Source organism: Coffea eugenioides, chromosome 8 (genome assembly GCF_003713205.1).
Source record: "Coffea eugenioides isolate CCC68of chromosome 8, Ceug_1.0, whole genome shotgun sequence".
In the NCBI taxonomy this organism is placed as follows: Eukaryota; Viridiplantae; Streptophyta; class Magnoliopsida; order Gentianales; family Rubiaceae; genus Coffea; species Coffea eugenioides.
In genome coordinates, this window is record NC_040042.1 from 4881458 (window position 1) to 4894704 (window position 13247).

Below are 13247 nucleotides of genomic sequence, written 5' to 3' on the forward strand. Positions count from 1 at the left end.
CAAATAACCAAATAATAAACACTAACAATTATAGAAAGTTCAACCAAACCCAAGGCTTAAACTTTAGATACACATATTAAACACAAAATCCAGAACTTGTATATTAACTAAACTTGGAATCAAGTACAAAAGATAAAGAGTTTGGAAGGAATACAACCCTTGTCACATGAGCTTTCTTCCTTGCCTTCTTCATCCTTCATCTTCATCCTAATCTAGATAATAAACAAGAATGGAAAAGCTACACTACTCTATACTAAGCTAAACTAACACTAGGGAGATGAAAGAGCTACATTTCTGCAACTTCAAGCTCTCTCCCGTAGCTCACTCTCTATTTTTCCTGCTATGAACTCCAATCTCTCCTTCTTTTGAATTTGGCTATTTTTTTATGATGAAAATGGTCAAGGAATGAAGCTTTACACTTTCTCCTTACAGCTGGTAATGTCTCTCACATGTCTAGCATCCAATGTGAGTTGGTGGGAGTGAAATTGAGTTTTACGCGTACAGAGCAGCCTTTTCTGACCGCAATCCGGCCAGAAATCCGGCCTTAAATCCGGCCAAATTCCGGCCGGATTGATACAGTGACCATTTGGTCACTTCTGGTTCAATTTCCAGCTCTGCTCCGATTTTGCATCAACTTCCACTGAACTTTTCTTGATGATAAAAGCTGATTTAGCTCTTGACCAAAACATGAAACTTGTAGCCCTTTTAGTTAGCTTTCCAATGCATCAAGAATCACCTCATTTGGATCTGTGTAGGCTGATAAATGACCAAAATACCCTTACCTGCTTATTGCCCTGTTCCAGTTTCGACCAGTAGAAATTTTCTATTGTAATTCGGCATTTTGACCTGGAAAACCTTCAAACTGGATTTAGATGTCTTCACCAAAGTTGTAGATCTATCTCTTATCTTCAAATTGGTTCAAGAATCATCTTAATCCGATCACTGTAGCTCAAGTTATAGCCGAAATACGAAAATGCATCAAAACTGTCAAAATACACAAAATCCAAGTAAAAAGTGATAAAAACCTCATTTAATCACTTAAAAACATTTATTCACCAATTATAGCCAAAATAATTCATTTTCTTCCAATAATATAACAAAAGTGACTAAAAATAATATAAAATATCATACAATTATTACGTAAATTAGTCACTTATCAAACTCCCCCACACTTAAATCATTGCTTGTCCTCAAGCAATTCACACATAATCAAATGCAATGATTCAAGAGGTGAAACAATATATGCACTTTGTCCAATTTAATTCCTCAAGACTTGGAAAATAATCATTATGCAATTATTCAATTTACACTAAATACTCATAATATCAAGTAAAGGAAAGATAAGTATACCTTAATTCAACAAGTTAAACGTAATCTCTTACCCTAACCTAATTTCACAAATAAGCAAATCACATAGTCGATTTATAGCCTTCCTCCTCCTATAATCATCTTTTTCTCAAAATTTTACAACTAAGAGGGATTTATTCATACTGGTTTTACTTAAATAGTGAGAATGTCTTTTTACGCGAAAATCGACACTTTTAGGTGAAGATCCCCGGTTACTCAACATTTCACTTATTCAAGTTGCTATGCATACTCTTAATTCAAGTACCTTTTTACGCGAATGTCGACATTTGTAGATACCAACCCCCGGTTACTTGGTACGAGAATCATTGGAGTAGAACAATTTTTATTTACTTTCTTTTCTTTTCTCTTTTTTTTTTTTACTTTTCTTTTTTTCTTTTCTACTTTTTTTCTTCAAAAATAAAGGACAATAAATAGATATTCCCTCTTAGAAAATATATAAGAACAATCAAAGGAGGAGTATAACCTTTTATCAACTATATCAATCACTTACTTATAAAATTAAGTAAAGAGAAGAAATTTCATTAAACATATAAAATTATAGGCATAATTTTCCTCACTTTACCAAATATACTTTCTAAAATGTAAAAATCCTAATTGCATAATAACCATTTTCAAGTTAAATGAGGACTAAACTTTCCAAAATACATATAAAGTTTCAACAATTGGAAGAATTAAACACTTAAGGTTGGAATACTTTGGCCCTTTTTGAAATAAAAATGAAAAAATTGAAGAACTTTTGGGCCATAGTGAAATATTGGACAAGATGTTAGAAAAATTTTGACGGAGTTTCCCCATATAAATGGAAGAAAACTCCCTGCCAACAAACCCAATTTCAATCAAATTATCCACATGGCAAATAATTCAAACACAATTCCAACATTTCTAAGCATTTAAATCCACAAAATATCATCACCTAGCAAGTAAATGCAAGTTCAATACTTTCCTCCCCCACACTTAAACTTCACATTGTCCTCAATGTGAGAAAAGGAAAATAAATAAGGAGTAAAAGAAAATACTGCTCAATTGAACTTGCGCAATCCGAATCTATGTCCAAGTGATGAATTTCCAACCGTATTTGAGAAAGAATGGAGAGTTCACTTATTGCACCCTGAAAAAGACAAAATCAAAACAAATAAATTTCTTAAAAATAAAATGTTGCAATCAACAAAAAGAAAACATGCAAGTCAAGGAAAAAGGAAAAATGATCAAGCATGTGGAACCATACAATGTTCAAGGGATAAAAACATGAAATGAGCTAATCTTTGCTAATCAAATATATGCATTAGTATCCAAAACAAAGGGAAGCTAATTTCACACAAAAAATCCACAATCATGAACAAAATAAGTTCCATTTATACATTTTGTCATCAATGATCAAATCCCCGCAAGTACAAAAGTAATCTCAAAATGGAGGCAAACACACCGAACCAAAATATAAATGACCTTCGTGAGAATTCATGAAATACTAAAAACTATTGAACCACAAAAATTGTAAGTGCATTTATGAATTTCATCAATTAAGGTCATCTTCAATTCACCTCTTCTTTTAGAATTACCTAAGAATTCACAAAATCATTCAATCAAGCACCTTTTCATTCATTAGATAATCTAAATTACTCACATGAATATCAAAAACTCCCACTAAGCTAATTAAAATGCTACATTTGGCTACTTAATATGCAACTTCGTTACCAAGCCAAATTAAGCATAAAACTAGCAAGAATTCACCAAATAAATACAATAAATGCAAATCACAAAATATATTTATCACTAACAATCACCAATAGCATCAATAAGCTGAAATAAATGCACCTAACTTCACATATTAAAAATTGCCTAAAAATAGAAAATATTCATTCATGGCAAAATTCAAATAACAAAGTTAGGTGAAGAATTGTTACCTCAATTATGGTTCAAATAATTGTCACTTCTGGTTCAATTTCCAGCTCTGCTCCGATTTTGCATCAACTTCCACTGAACTTTTCTTGATGATAAAAGCTGATTTAGCTCTTGACCAAAACATGAAACTTGTAGCCCTTTTAGTTAGCTTTCCAATGCATCAAGAATCACCTCATTTGGATCTGTGTAGGCTGAGAAATGACCAAAATACCCTTACCTGCTTATTGCCCTGTTCCAGTTTCGACCAGTAGAAATTTTCTATTGTAATTCGGCATTTTGACCTGGAAAACCTTCAAACTGGATTTAGATGTCTTCACCAAAGTTGTAGATCTATCTCTTATCTTCAAATTGGTTCAAGAATCATCTTAATCCGATCACTGTAGCTCAAGTTATAGCCGAAATACGAAAATGCATCAAAACTGTCAAAATACACAAAATCCAAGTAAAAAGTGATAAAAACCTCATTTAATCACTTAAAAACATTTATTCACCAATTATAGCCAAAATAATTCATTTTCTTCCAATAATATAACAAAAGTGACTAAAAATAATATAAAATATCATACAATTATTACGTAAATTAGTCACTTATCAATAAGCAATCTCAATTCATGGATTAATTGGATTTAATTCCTAAGGTCCCAAACAAATTTTGGGTCCATGCATACGCAAGAAATATTGGTAAAATTAAATTTTATTAGGTCAACTTTATCCTCAACTAATTTGAGGAAATAATGGGAAAATAATTCAAATTAATCAAATTAGTTCTAAATTAATTCCCAACCTAATAATATATGAAATAAATGATTCCATAATACATTTTAACAATTAAAATGGGATTTAATTCAGAAGATTGCCAAAAGTTCAAAACTTCAAGTTTCAGGGAAGAAAAAAAAAATTTTTTTTTTTTCTTAAACCTCTCCTGCAATCGTTTTCCATTATCACCAGCAGCTACCACTGGACACCTCCACTTCAGCCACCACCGCTGAGGTCTCCACTGACCATCAACGGCAGCAACTCCCAGCGGCAGCCACCAGGGTGTTCACTGGAAGCAACCATTCGGCTGCAACACCATGCTTCCGCTGCTCCTGTCTTGTTGCTGCACTTCTTTTTCCAGCAGCACCGGCAACCACCACAAGCCACCACTGTTTTAGCCACCACCACTGAGGTCTCCATTGACCATCAATGGCAGCAACTCCCAGCGGCATCACCAAGTGGTCACAGGACGCAACTTCACGGTTGCTTCACCATGCTGCAATTTTCCTTGCAGATGTTGGCCGCTGCTCTTTTAACCCACAGAGCTCATAGCTCTTCTACCCAGCAACTTCCAAGAGGGGTTTAACCTCTCTCCATCACCAAGGTGAGCTACCATGGCTCATTTGGCAGCAACGGCCGGTGACAGCAATTTGCAGCCGCGATATCGCAGCATCTGCAAGTTTGCAGGTTTTTTTTTTTTTGTTTCAATGATCATCCTGCAACTTTTGCAGATGATCAACTATGACTATGGGTGACCCAAATCCACGAAAGAAGGGGAAACCAGGTGCTTGTGAAAACTTGCAGCTGCGGCCGCGGCTGCTTCATGCACTTAACGCAGGTTTTCAAAACCTTTCATGAAAACCTCTTTTTTTTTTTTTTTTAAACGAAAGTTAATTTTTTCCATAATTTCGCATATTAATTAAATCCAATCAGTAGTATTAATCCATGAATCCAAAATTGCCTAAAATCATACGTAAAATTCTTAGGGATGGCTCTGATACCACTGTTGGGTTTTAGGGACACTACGCAGCGGAAAAATAAAAATTTTTCCCTAAAACCATCCAGGAATCACCCTAGATTTTACGTATGATGTACTAAAGGTAGGGTTTTAGGATTACCTTAATCCAAGCGGCGTCTCCCTGCAGCGTTGTTTGAGGATGGTCAGCCCCTGAGCAGTCTAGTCGTCCTGCCTCTACTGATATCCACACTAGAGCAACCCTGGAACAACGTTATCCATTGAGTTTCAAAGTTTAACTGAGTTTCCACAGATTTCCATGACCAGGTATATTTTGTTGTCAATGAGGTGTAAATCAAAACCTAGAAAATCAGTATAACGCTAAGCACCCTATTATAATCTAGAAAATTTGCACGACAAAGTGGTAAAAGTTGTCCACATCTTTGGTGCACTGGAACTTTGATTCATTATGTCTTTTCTGAAGTCAAAATTTTTTTAATCTGGAAAGGAAATAGATTGACCCACACAAAACTACGATGTAATCAAACTTTGGCTTGAAGCACTACAAGAAAGAAAAGGGAATAAATCAAAATGTAAAGGGTTCTTTGCCTGCAATTATGTTGTCTGATCAGGCAAAGAAAAGCAGCACCTTATGAATCCTTTAATGCATAAAAAATAATTGACGACAAACAAGATTGAACGTGAAAAGCACTCTTTACTCTAAGGGGAGGAATGGGTTGGATAGTATAAAAAGAGGGAGTGTAAGTGAGAAATTTTAAATTCGAAACTTCCCACTTACATTAAAAAATAAGAAAAAAGACTCTTTACTCTATAAGCAGCATTTTTCAAAGAATTTAAATGAAAGAAATTGTAGTTGAAACGTAATATTTTGAATTTTTTAAAGGTAATGTTTACAGACTTATCAATAAAAAGCTTTGATGTATACTTACTTATTCATCATTACTTTGCAAAAGAATATGTCATCCAATTATTTCAAAGTTTAACGGGGTAGTTTTCACAGATTCTCTCGATCCGGTATATATTTTATTGTTAGTAAGGTGTAAATCAGAACCTAGAAAATCAGTATGCCAGCTGAGTACTCTTTTATTGTCTAGGAATTTTGCACCCAATTGTTTCATTAAAATGAAAAATTATGCTTTTCTTTTGTGAGTTACTGGAGTTTTCTTTCACTATATATTTTCTAGGTACAATCTGTTATCCGGAAAGGAAATAGATTGACCCAAAGAAAAATCAAGCGGTAATCATTTTTTTGGCATGAAGCACTGGAGGAAGAAAACAAAGAGGAAGAGAAAAAACAAATTAAAATAAAAAGGGTTCTCCTGAGGTTATTTGTAGCTATATATATATATATATATATGTATATGTGTATATATATGTAGATGTATGTATGTATGTATGTTCAGAATTTGGTGACTACATGCATATCATGTCATCAAGGCTATCATTTAATATAGGTAACGTATTCCAAAGCAACATTCTCTTGAAATAAAATTCATTGCTAACAAAAACGAGTCATCCCATGAATGGTGCTGTATAAAAGTCTATGAATTAAAGTTTATGCTTTTACTCTTAATTTACTGATAATTTCATCCATTAATACCAGTTGTTAAATTTAGGTCATTATGGTTCTTTTGAACTTATGATTAGAGACATTTTATCATGTTCTTGAACTTGGCAAAGTTTTTGCCCATAATAACCTTAACCAAATTATAGTGATCTTTCCAAATACTCTTTAAAGAACATTATTTCCTAGAAGCCCGTTCAATAATCACCTTAAGAGAAATAGTAGTTGATTAAAGTTTAAGTTTTGCCTGCAATACACAACAAATTTCTTATCAATTTCACACAACAAATTACTTTGCAGGTTTAGTAAAGCTGAAGCTTAATAAGAGCAATTCATTCTACTCGGTCAGTACTCAATGCATATCCTCCTTTTTGCTCATTCAATGCATCAATTGTTAATCTGGGCCACAAGAATGCAGCGTCTGTTAAATGATGATGAAAATAACTTTTCATAACTTCAGACCAAAACAGTTTGGGCGTTAAACATTTTCATAAAAATGAGTACTCGAAAACTCTGGATGAAAAAAACGCTACCAATATGGGGTTCTTGCCTTGTTAAATAAGGACTTTTTGGTTGCTTCCTGTTGGATTATATAAATATGTGAATATTATTAAGTAATTATGATTGATATTGGTTTTATAATCTTTTTTCTTCTGTTGGTTTTGTGTTATTAATAGCCTCAAAGTGGTTTTTATTTTAACTGTATTTTAAAATATATTATCTTCTTTCTATTATATACTAAGAGAAAGAATATGTTAATTAAGAGAAAGATTAGTGACTGATGAATATGTTAATTAAACTTTTGTTTGCATATTAAACAGTCTGATTGCGCTTTGTGAATCCTTAAATGAGTAAAAACTGATCGGTGACGAACAAGATGAACATAAAAATAGATTTTTTTATTCTCTAGATAGCATTTCCAGTATGAAGAATTTAAACTAGAGAAATTTCAGTCAAAAAGTAACGTTAAGAGGCTCTTTTTTTTTTTTTTTTTGCCTTTTCTAAACGTAATTAGAGACTTTGGTTATAAAGCCTTTGGTATATACTTATGCATTATTACTTCACAAAAGAATTTATCATCCAGTGAGTTCAAAGTTTGCCGGAGTTTTCACAGATTTCACGAACAAGTATATTTTGTTGTTAATAAGGTGTAAATTAAAACCACGAACCAACTGAGAATTTGCATGACAAAGCGGTAAAAGTTGTCCAATTCAAGGGAAGAATTATTTTCTTTGGTGCATTTCTGAAAAATTGTTTTGTTATATCTTTTGTAATGTCAAATTTTCATCTGCACAGAAATATTTTAACCCAAACGTAATCTACATTGGAGAAGACCTTAGCCAAAAAAAAAGGAAATAAATCAAAATGTTTCTGTGCTTTTGTACCCAAAAAAAGAAGGTTCAGAATCCATATGATGTTCTTGAACTTCACAACGTTTGTGCGTATATTAACCTTAAACACAATATATATATATATATATACACACACACACATGTATGTATATATATATAGTGTTCTTACCAAAAACAAGATTTAAAAAAAGAAAAAGAACTTATACCATGAAACAGCCTTAAGATTAAACATTTTTTTTTAGAAGAATCGATTTTATTGCCTCAAAACAGTTCTTGAGGAGGACAAAAACCTGACCTCAACAGTACAAGCCAGCTACGAGACACCTACTTACTTAACTCGACGTCGCCAAATAGACGGGTACGATAGTTTATCTAACCGATATTCGCCTCTAACTACACTTGAAAGGTCCCTGAAATATTCATAAATACATACCGACTCAACCAAGGCACACCCCACATTGGCCAGAACATCTGCAACAAACATTAATTAACTCCAAAGTTTCAAATCTCCTATAATAATAGGAAACCATTTTTTCTTAAAAGCCTATTACCTGATCGCTTTTTTTTTTTAAATGAATTTCAAAAGGGCTCAAGCAAATAAAAATATGACCTTAGTACAGTCTCAGTTTGATTTTCTTCAGAAGTTTGGCTTAAACTTGAAGGAATTCTACGTAAATAGTAGGATTACGGCCGGATCGGACGTCGACTGCTAACTAGGGCAGAATGATCGTAGCCCAGGTTGCTGTATTTATTTCCATACAAAAATATTGCATTATTACACCACAAATTTCGCTGTCCACTGGTTAAGGATTTAGAAATTTCTGCAAATTCGTAATTTTACACGAGCTTTTGCATGGTACAAAGTACAATACAAAGGAGAAAGTTCATGCTAATATTTTAATTTTTGTTTTTTTCTTATAATTGTGACTTTAGATTGAGTTATATATATATATATATAGAGTGAAACTAAGAAATAGGGAATAAACAGTCTTTCAACCTGTCTCCAAACAAAACATCAAAACAGACATTGGAAATTATCAATACCTTAGGTGGATCTGGACTTTTCCAAAAGAAATCAAATGAAGAATGTTTGATAATGCAAAAATTTTATTCGATTTGAGTGATACAGGGTAACTTTCTGCTGCACAAAATTTGCTATTGCAATACCTTTTGGCTTTTTCCTTTTATCTTTTTTAGCTTAACAAGAGCAATCCTGCCACTCCATGGCCATATATGCCCTTTCAAGTCAAAAATAATTTTTTTTTTGCTCATTTAATGCGTCAGGGGTAAATTGGACCACAAGACTCATACTATTTCAGTATTTTGGCTCTTTTAAATGATGAAAATAACCTTTGAAACCTTCAGACCAAAAACACTGGATGAACAGAACATCGCAAACCATATTTTATTTTTTTCTGCAAACAATTTGTTCTAAACTTTTTTTTTTATATATAGGTAGCGATTCTCAAAATATTTGATTGCAAACAAAAAGGTTAATTACATCTACCTCTCTTAAAATACGGTCAAACTATCAAATGGACCCTGAGATTTCACCAAAGAACAGTAACCCCTAAAGTAACTTTCATTAAATCTCATGTACGGAACTTGATAAAAGACCAAAAGGTATGACCTAGAATAAAGTAATTTTAAAACCAAAAAGAAACAATTCTTAAGTTACTTATATACCCTTCTTAGAGGGAACAAGCATAAAGGCATGTCTTTTTCTTTGCCACTTACCCTATTGTCTTATTAACTACACTCGGTCTCTATTAAACTATATATTCTCCACGGCACAAAGTTTAACCTTTTCATTCTGATTATTCTAATTCGTCAAATTGAATGATAAATCTTCCCTCATAATTATTGATAATGATTAACCAAGGTAGTAGAAGTTTATGGCTATGCTATTTGGGTGGTTGAGGTCATAGGCTTGAAAAATCATTTATCCTGTTCAAAGTTTTGCATGGCCATTTTTTGGGGTTTAAATTAAAAATATCACTCATCGACATCACGATCTATTACTGGAAACAGTTCACAGTATTCCGAAAACATTTCTAGGGCATATATATAAATATATATATATATATATATATATATGCGGGTTTTTTTTGGCTATCATGCAATATTCATGTTTGGTTTGCATAGGTTTTCAACTTTGTGTATATTCCATGTATGTGAACTTAAAATGGTTCGTTAATATCTACAGAATGAATCTGTACAATTATGCTTGTACAACTAGGGTTTTTGTTTTTGTTTTTTTTTTCATTTTTTGAACCAAAGAATGGTTTTGCAATTAACAACAAAAAGATGTGGTTTTTAATTGTTTGAAAGTGCATAGAGTGGTATGTTTTAGATACGAACTTTAAAGTTAAGAGTTCAATGAAGTATTCCGCTGTTACTATTTCTTGAATTCTTTTATGGTTGTTGAATTTTTGCTTCCCTGGAATATTGTTATCAACGAAATGAAAATCCAATCATTAAAACGATGAGTTTTTATAATTATTTGCAAAGTTTTTTACCGTATCTTTTAATGTTAGACTGGATCCGGCCTTGCAAGTGTAATGTATTGTATCACTCTTAATGGTTGCTTTGGCTGATTTACAGCAGCTTTTAATCTTGTAATGCCTCGGCTTTTGGTCTGCTTTGTTAACATAGAAGAGCTGTCATTTATTGGTGTACAACTGGTGGAAATTGTATTCAGAAATGGTAATTTTATTTTAGTCAAATGTCATTGTGTACTCCACTCCTACTCATACTTTTACTCTAACTTATTTTTTAGGAGGAGGCCCAACTGACTCAAAGGGGAATCGATAGGGATTGAATTACCATTTGACCAAACGGGTGCATTAAGCATTCATATGAATTCGAAGAAGTTACATAGTGGCAAAGCGATGAAAAGTCCCATCCCACCAACAGTTATGGTATATATATATATACTAGTTTTTTGCCCTGACGCTGTGCGTCAGGTAGCTGGGATTTCTTAATTTACTATAATGGGTATTAGTCTGGAAAATTGGAGTGTGAGAGGAGTAATTAATTTACTACAATAGGATTTGTTAGATATAGTGTTTTTGTATGTGCATGGGGAATGGACATATCGATGAATAGATTTAATGAGAATTTTAATTATGATTTAAAGGTTTTAATACAAACAAAAAGAATGTTAAAATGATGGAGTCACCTGAGAAGTGGCATCGCGAGAATTTTAATACGAGTGTTAATTATTTTCCAGTTTTACAATTTTTGTCGTAAGGCGTAGGAGCACAGGATAAAAAGATATATTTATAAAGGAAATAGATAAACTGTCACCTGATAAAATGATAGATGTAGTAGAACATTTCTAAACAAGAACGGCCAAAATGAGAGGAAATTGTTTTGCATGACAATATGGACAACTTGGAACATCGGGCAATACAGCAGGTTCTGTAGCTATTGTAGTTAATGGATCAGTCGCAGCTCGTTTTCTAGACCGACGTTGCCTACGCAATGATGGTTCACCAGCATCTAAATTTGTTGATGGAATCTCGTTAGCACCATCAGCAATAGACGCAGATACATTTTGTTCATTTTCCTGCAAACCAGCCAAAGCATACTTAAGGACCATGAATTCAGTGTGGCTAAATCAGTCAATCTGAATTGTAATAGACAAAAACTAATATCTCACCCACTGGTTAGTCTAGCCATAGTACATGCCTAGATAAAACCACCGGTAATATAAGTAGTCTAACATTTATTGCAAGGGGTCTAAACAACAATCTTATTGCATGAAAGATGCTCAAAATAAGCACAAACATACGGTTGGAAATTGCTCTGCATCACTGAGCAATACTGCAGGCTCTGTAATTATTGTGGTCAATGGATTAGTCACAGAGCGTCTTGTACGCCGACGTCGCCTATGCAAAGATGATTCACCAGCATCTGAATTAGTCGTTGGAACCTCGCTAGCACCATTACCAGCAGACCTAGATATATCTCCTTGATTTTCCTTTAAAACAACCAAAGCATAGTTAAAGATTGTGAGTTTAGTATGCTTAACTAAGTCAATCTCGTTTGTCTTACCAAAGTACATGCTTAGGCTTAACCACTGTTAACATAAATAATTTAACATTTATTCCAAAAGATTTAAACAACAATTTATATTGCATGAGACATGCTCAAAATAAGCACAGACATACAGCTCGAAAGTGCTCTGCATTGTTCTCTGCAAATGACAATACTGAGCCCGAACCTAATGAAGATTCAACGACACCCATATTTGGCTGATTCACAGCATTTCGGTCATGTATATTAAAAGCTGTGACAGCTAATGTACACACTCCTAATGGCGCATCATTCTTTGTCCCACGCCGAGCAGCAGCACGTTGCTCGCGGCTCCTTCGATTTTTCTCAGCACGAGCCTCTTCCAAACTTCCATATACTCTATTTCGACCCATTCTCAAAGCATATTATACACAGCTGAAGCGGAAACCAAACAACGCCTAAAATGAACTATACAAAGAACCACAGCAACAAAAAAAAATTTCCAGCGAAGCCAATCAAACAGTGAAGTACTTCAAAACCAAAAGAAACTTTCTCAAGTTATTTCCGAAGCTACCAAAAAAAACCAAAAAGAAGAGTGAAAGCTAAAAAAAAAGATCCTGCTGACCGCATAAATTGTTCAAGTTATTTCCGAAGCTGCGAAAGAAAACTAAGAAAAAAAATCAGAGCCAAAAAGAGATTGAGCTCACGGCCTAAGTTTGCTGAACAGTAAAGCACTTCAAAACCAAAAGAAACTTTCTCAAGTTATATTTGCTGAACAGCTGAGAACACAAGCAAGAAAACAATGAGAGCAAATTGGTGACCGAGAACGAGCAAAAGAGAATAAGAGCCATGCGGACCCACAAACCGCTTCGGACAGCAACGACCAACCACGCGTGTAAATTAAAAGAGAGCCACCTGGACATAAGTGGGAATGTACAACGAAACCACTGCCACCCATCATCAAAGGACGAAAAGGCCCCTCAAAGCCAGACAAATCACGGCATAACCGGCTCATCTGCACTGTTCACAAGGCGTTGGACGCTTTATATATGTAAGATATACATTGAGTTATCACTTTCTTTTTGCTTCAAAGTCCGCGGGTCATCCTCCAATTATCCAATACAGAGGAAAATTGCTGAAGAACATGAACAATCAAGGGACATTTCATTTTGTGAAAACACTTGTTCATTAGTTCAACAGCAGCCATATCTAATGCAGTTACTTGGGCATATTTAATGCTAGTACTAAAATGCGCATACTCTTTTTTGCATATTTAATGCTGCATCTGGGGTTGGTGGGGCAACAATACCAG

The 13247-nt window shown here is 33.9% G+C and overlaps 1 protein-coding gene across 1 annotated transcript; it reads right to left on the reverse strand.

Annotated features, from left to right (window-relative positions):
* Positions 1-11236: 11236 nt before the first annotated feature.
* Positions 11237-12678, reverse strand: LOC113779011. The gene is made up of 3 exons (XM_027324409.1): positions 12091-12678; positions 11712-11900; positions 11237-11486 (listed from the first exon to the last, which is right to left on the reverse strand). The coding sequence occupies exons 1-3, from the start codon at positions 12346-12348 to the stop codon at positions 11256-11258; spliced, it is 678 nt and encodes a 225-aa protein (XP_027180210.1). The 5' UTR covers positions 12349-12678; the 3' UTR covers positions 11237-11255.
* Between the last annotated feature and the right edge of the window lie 569 nt (positions 12679-13247).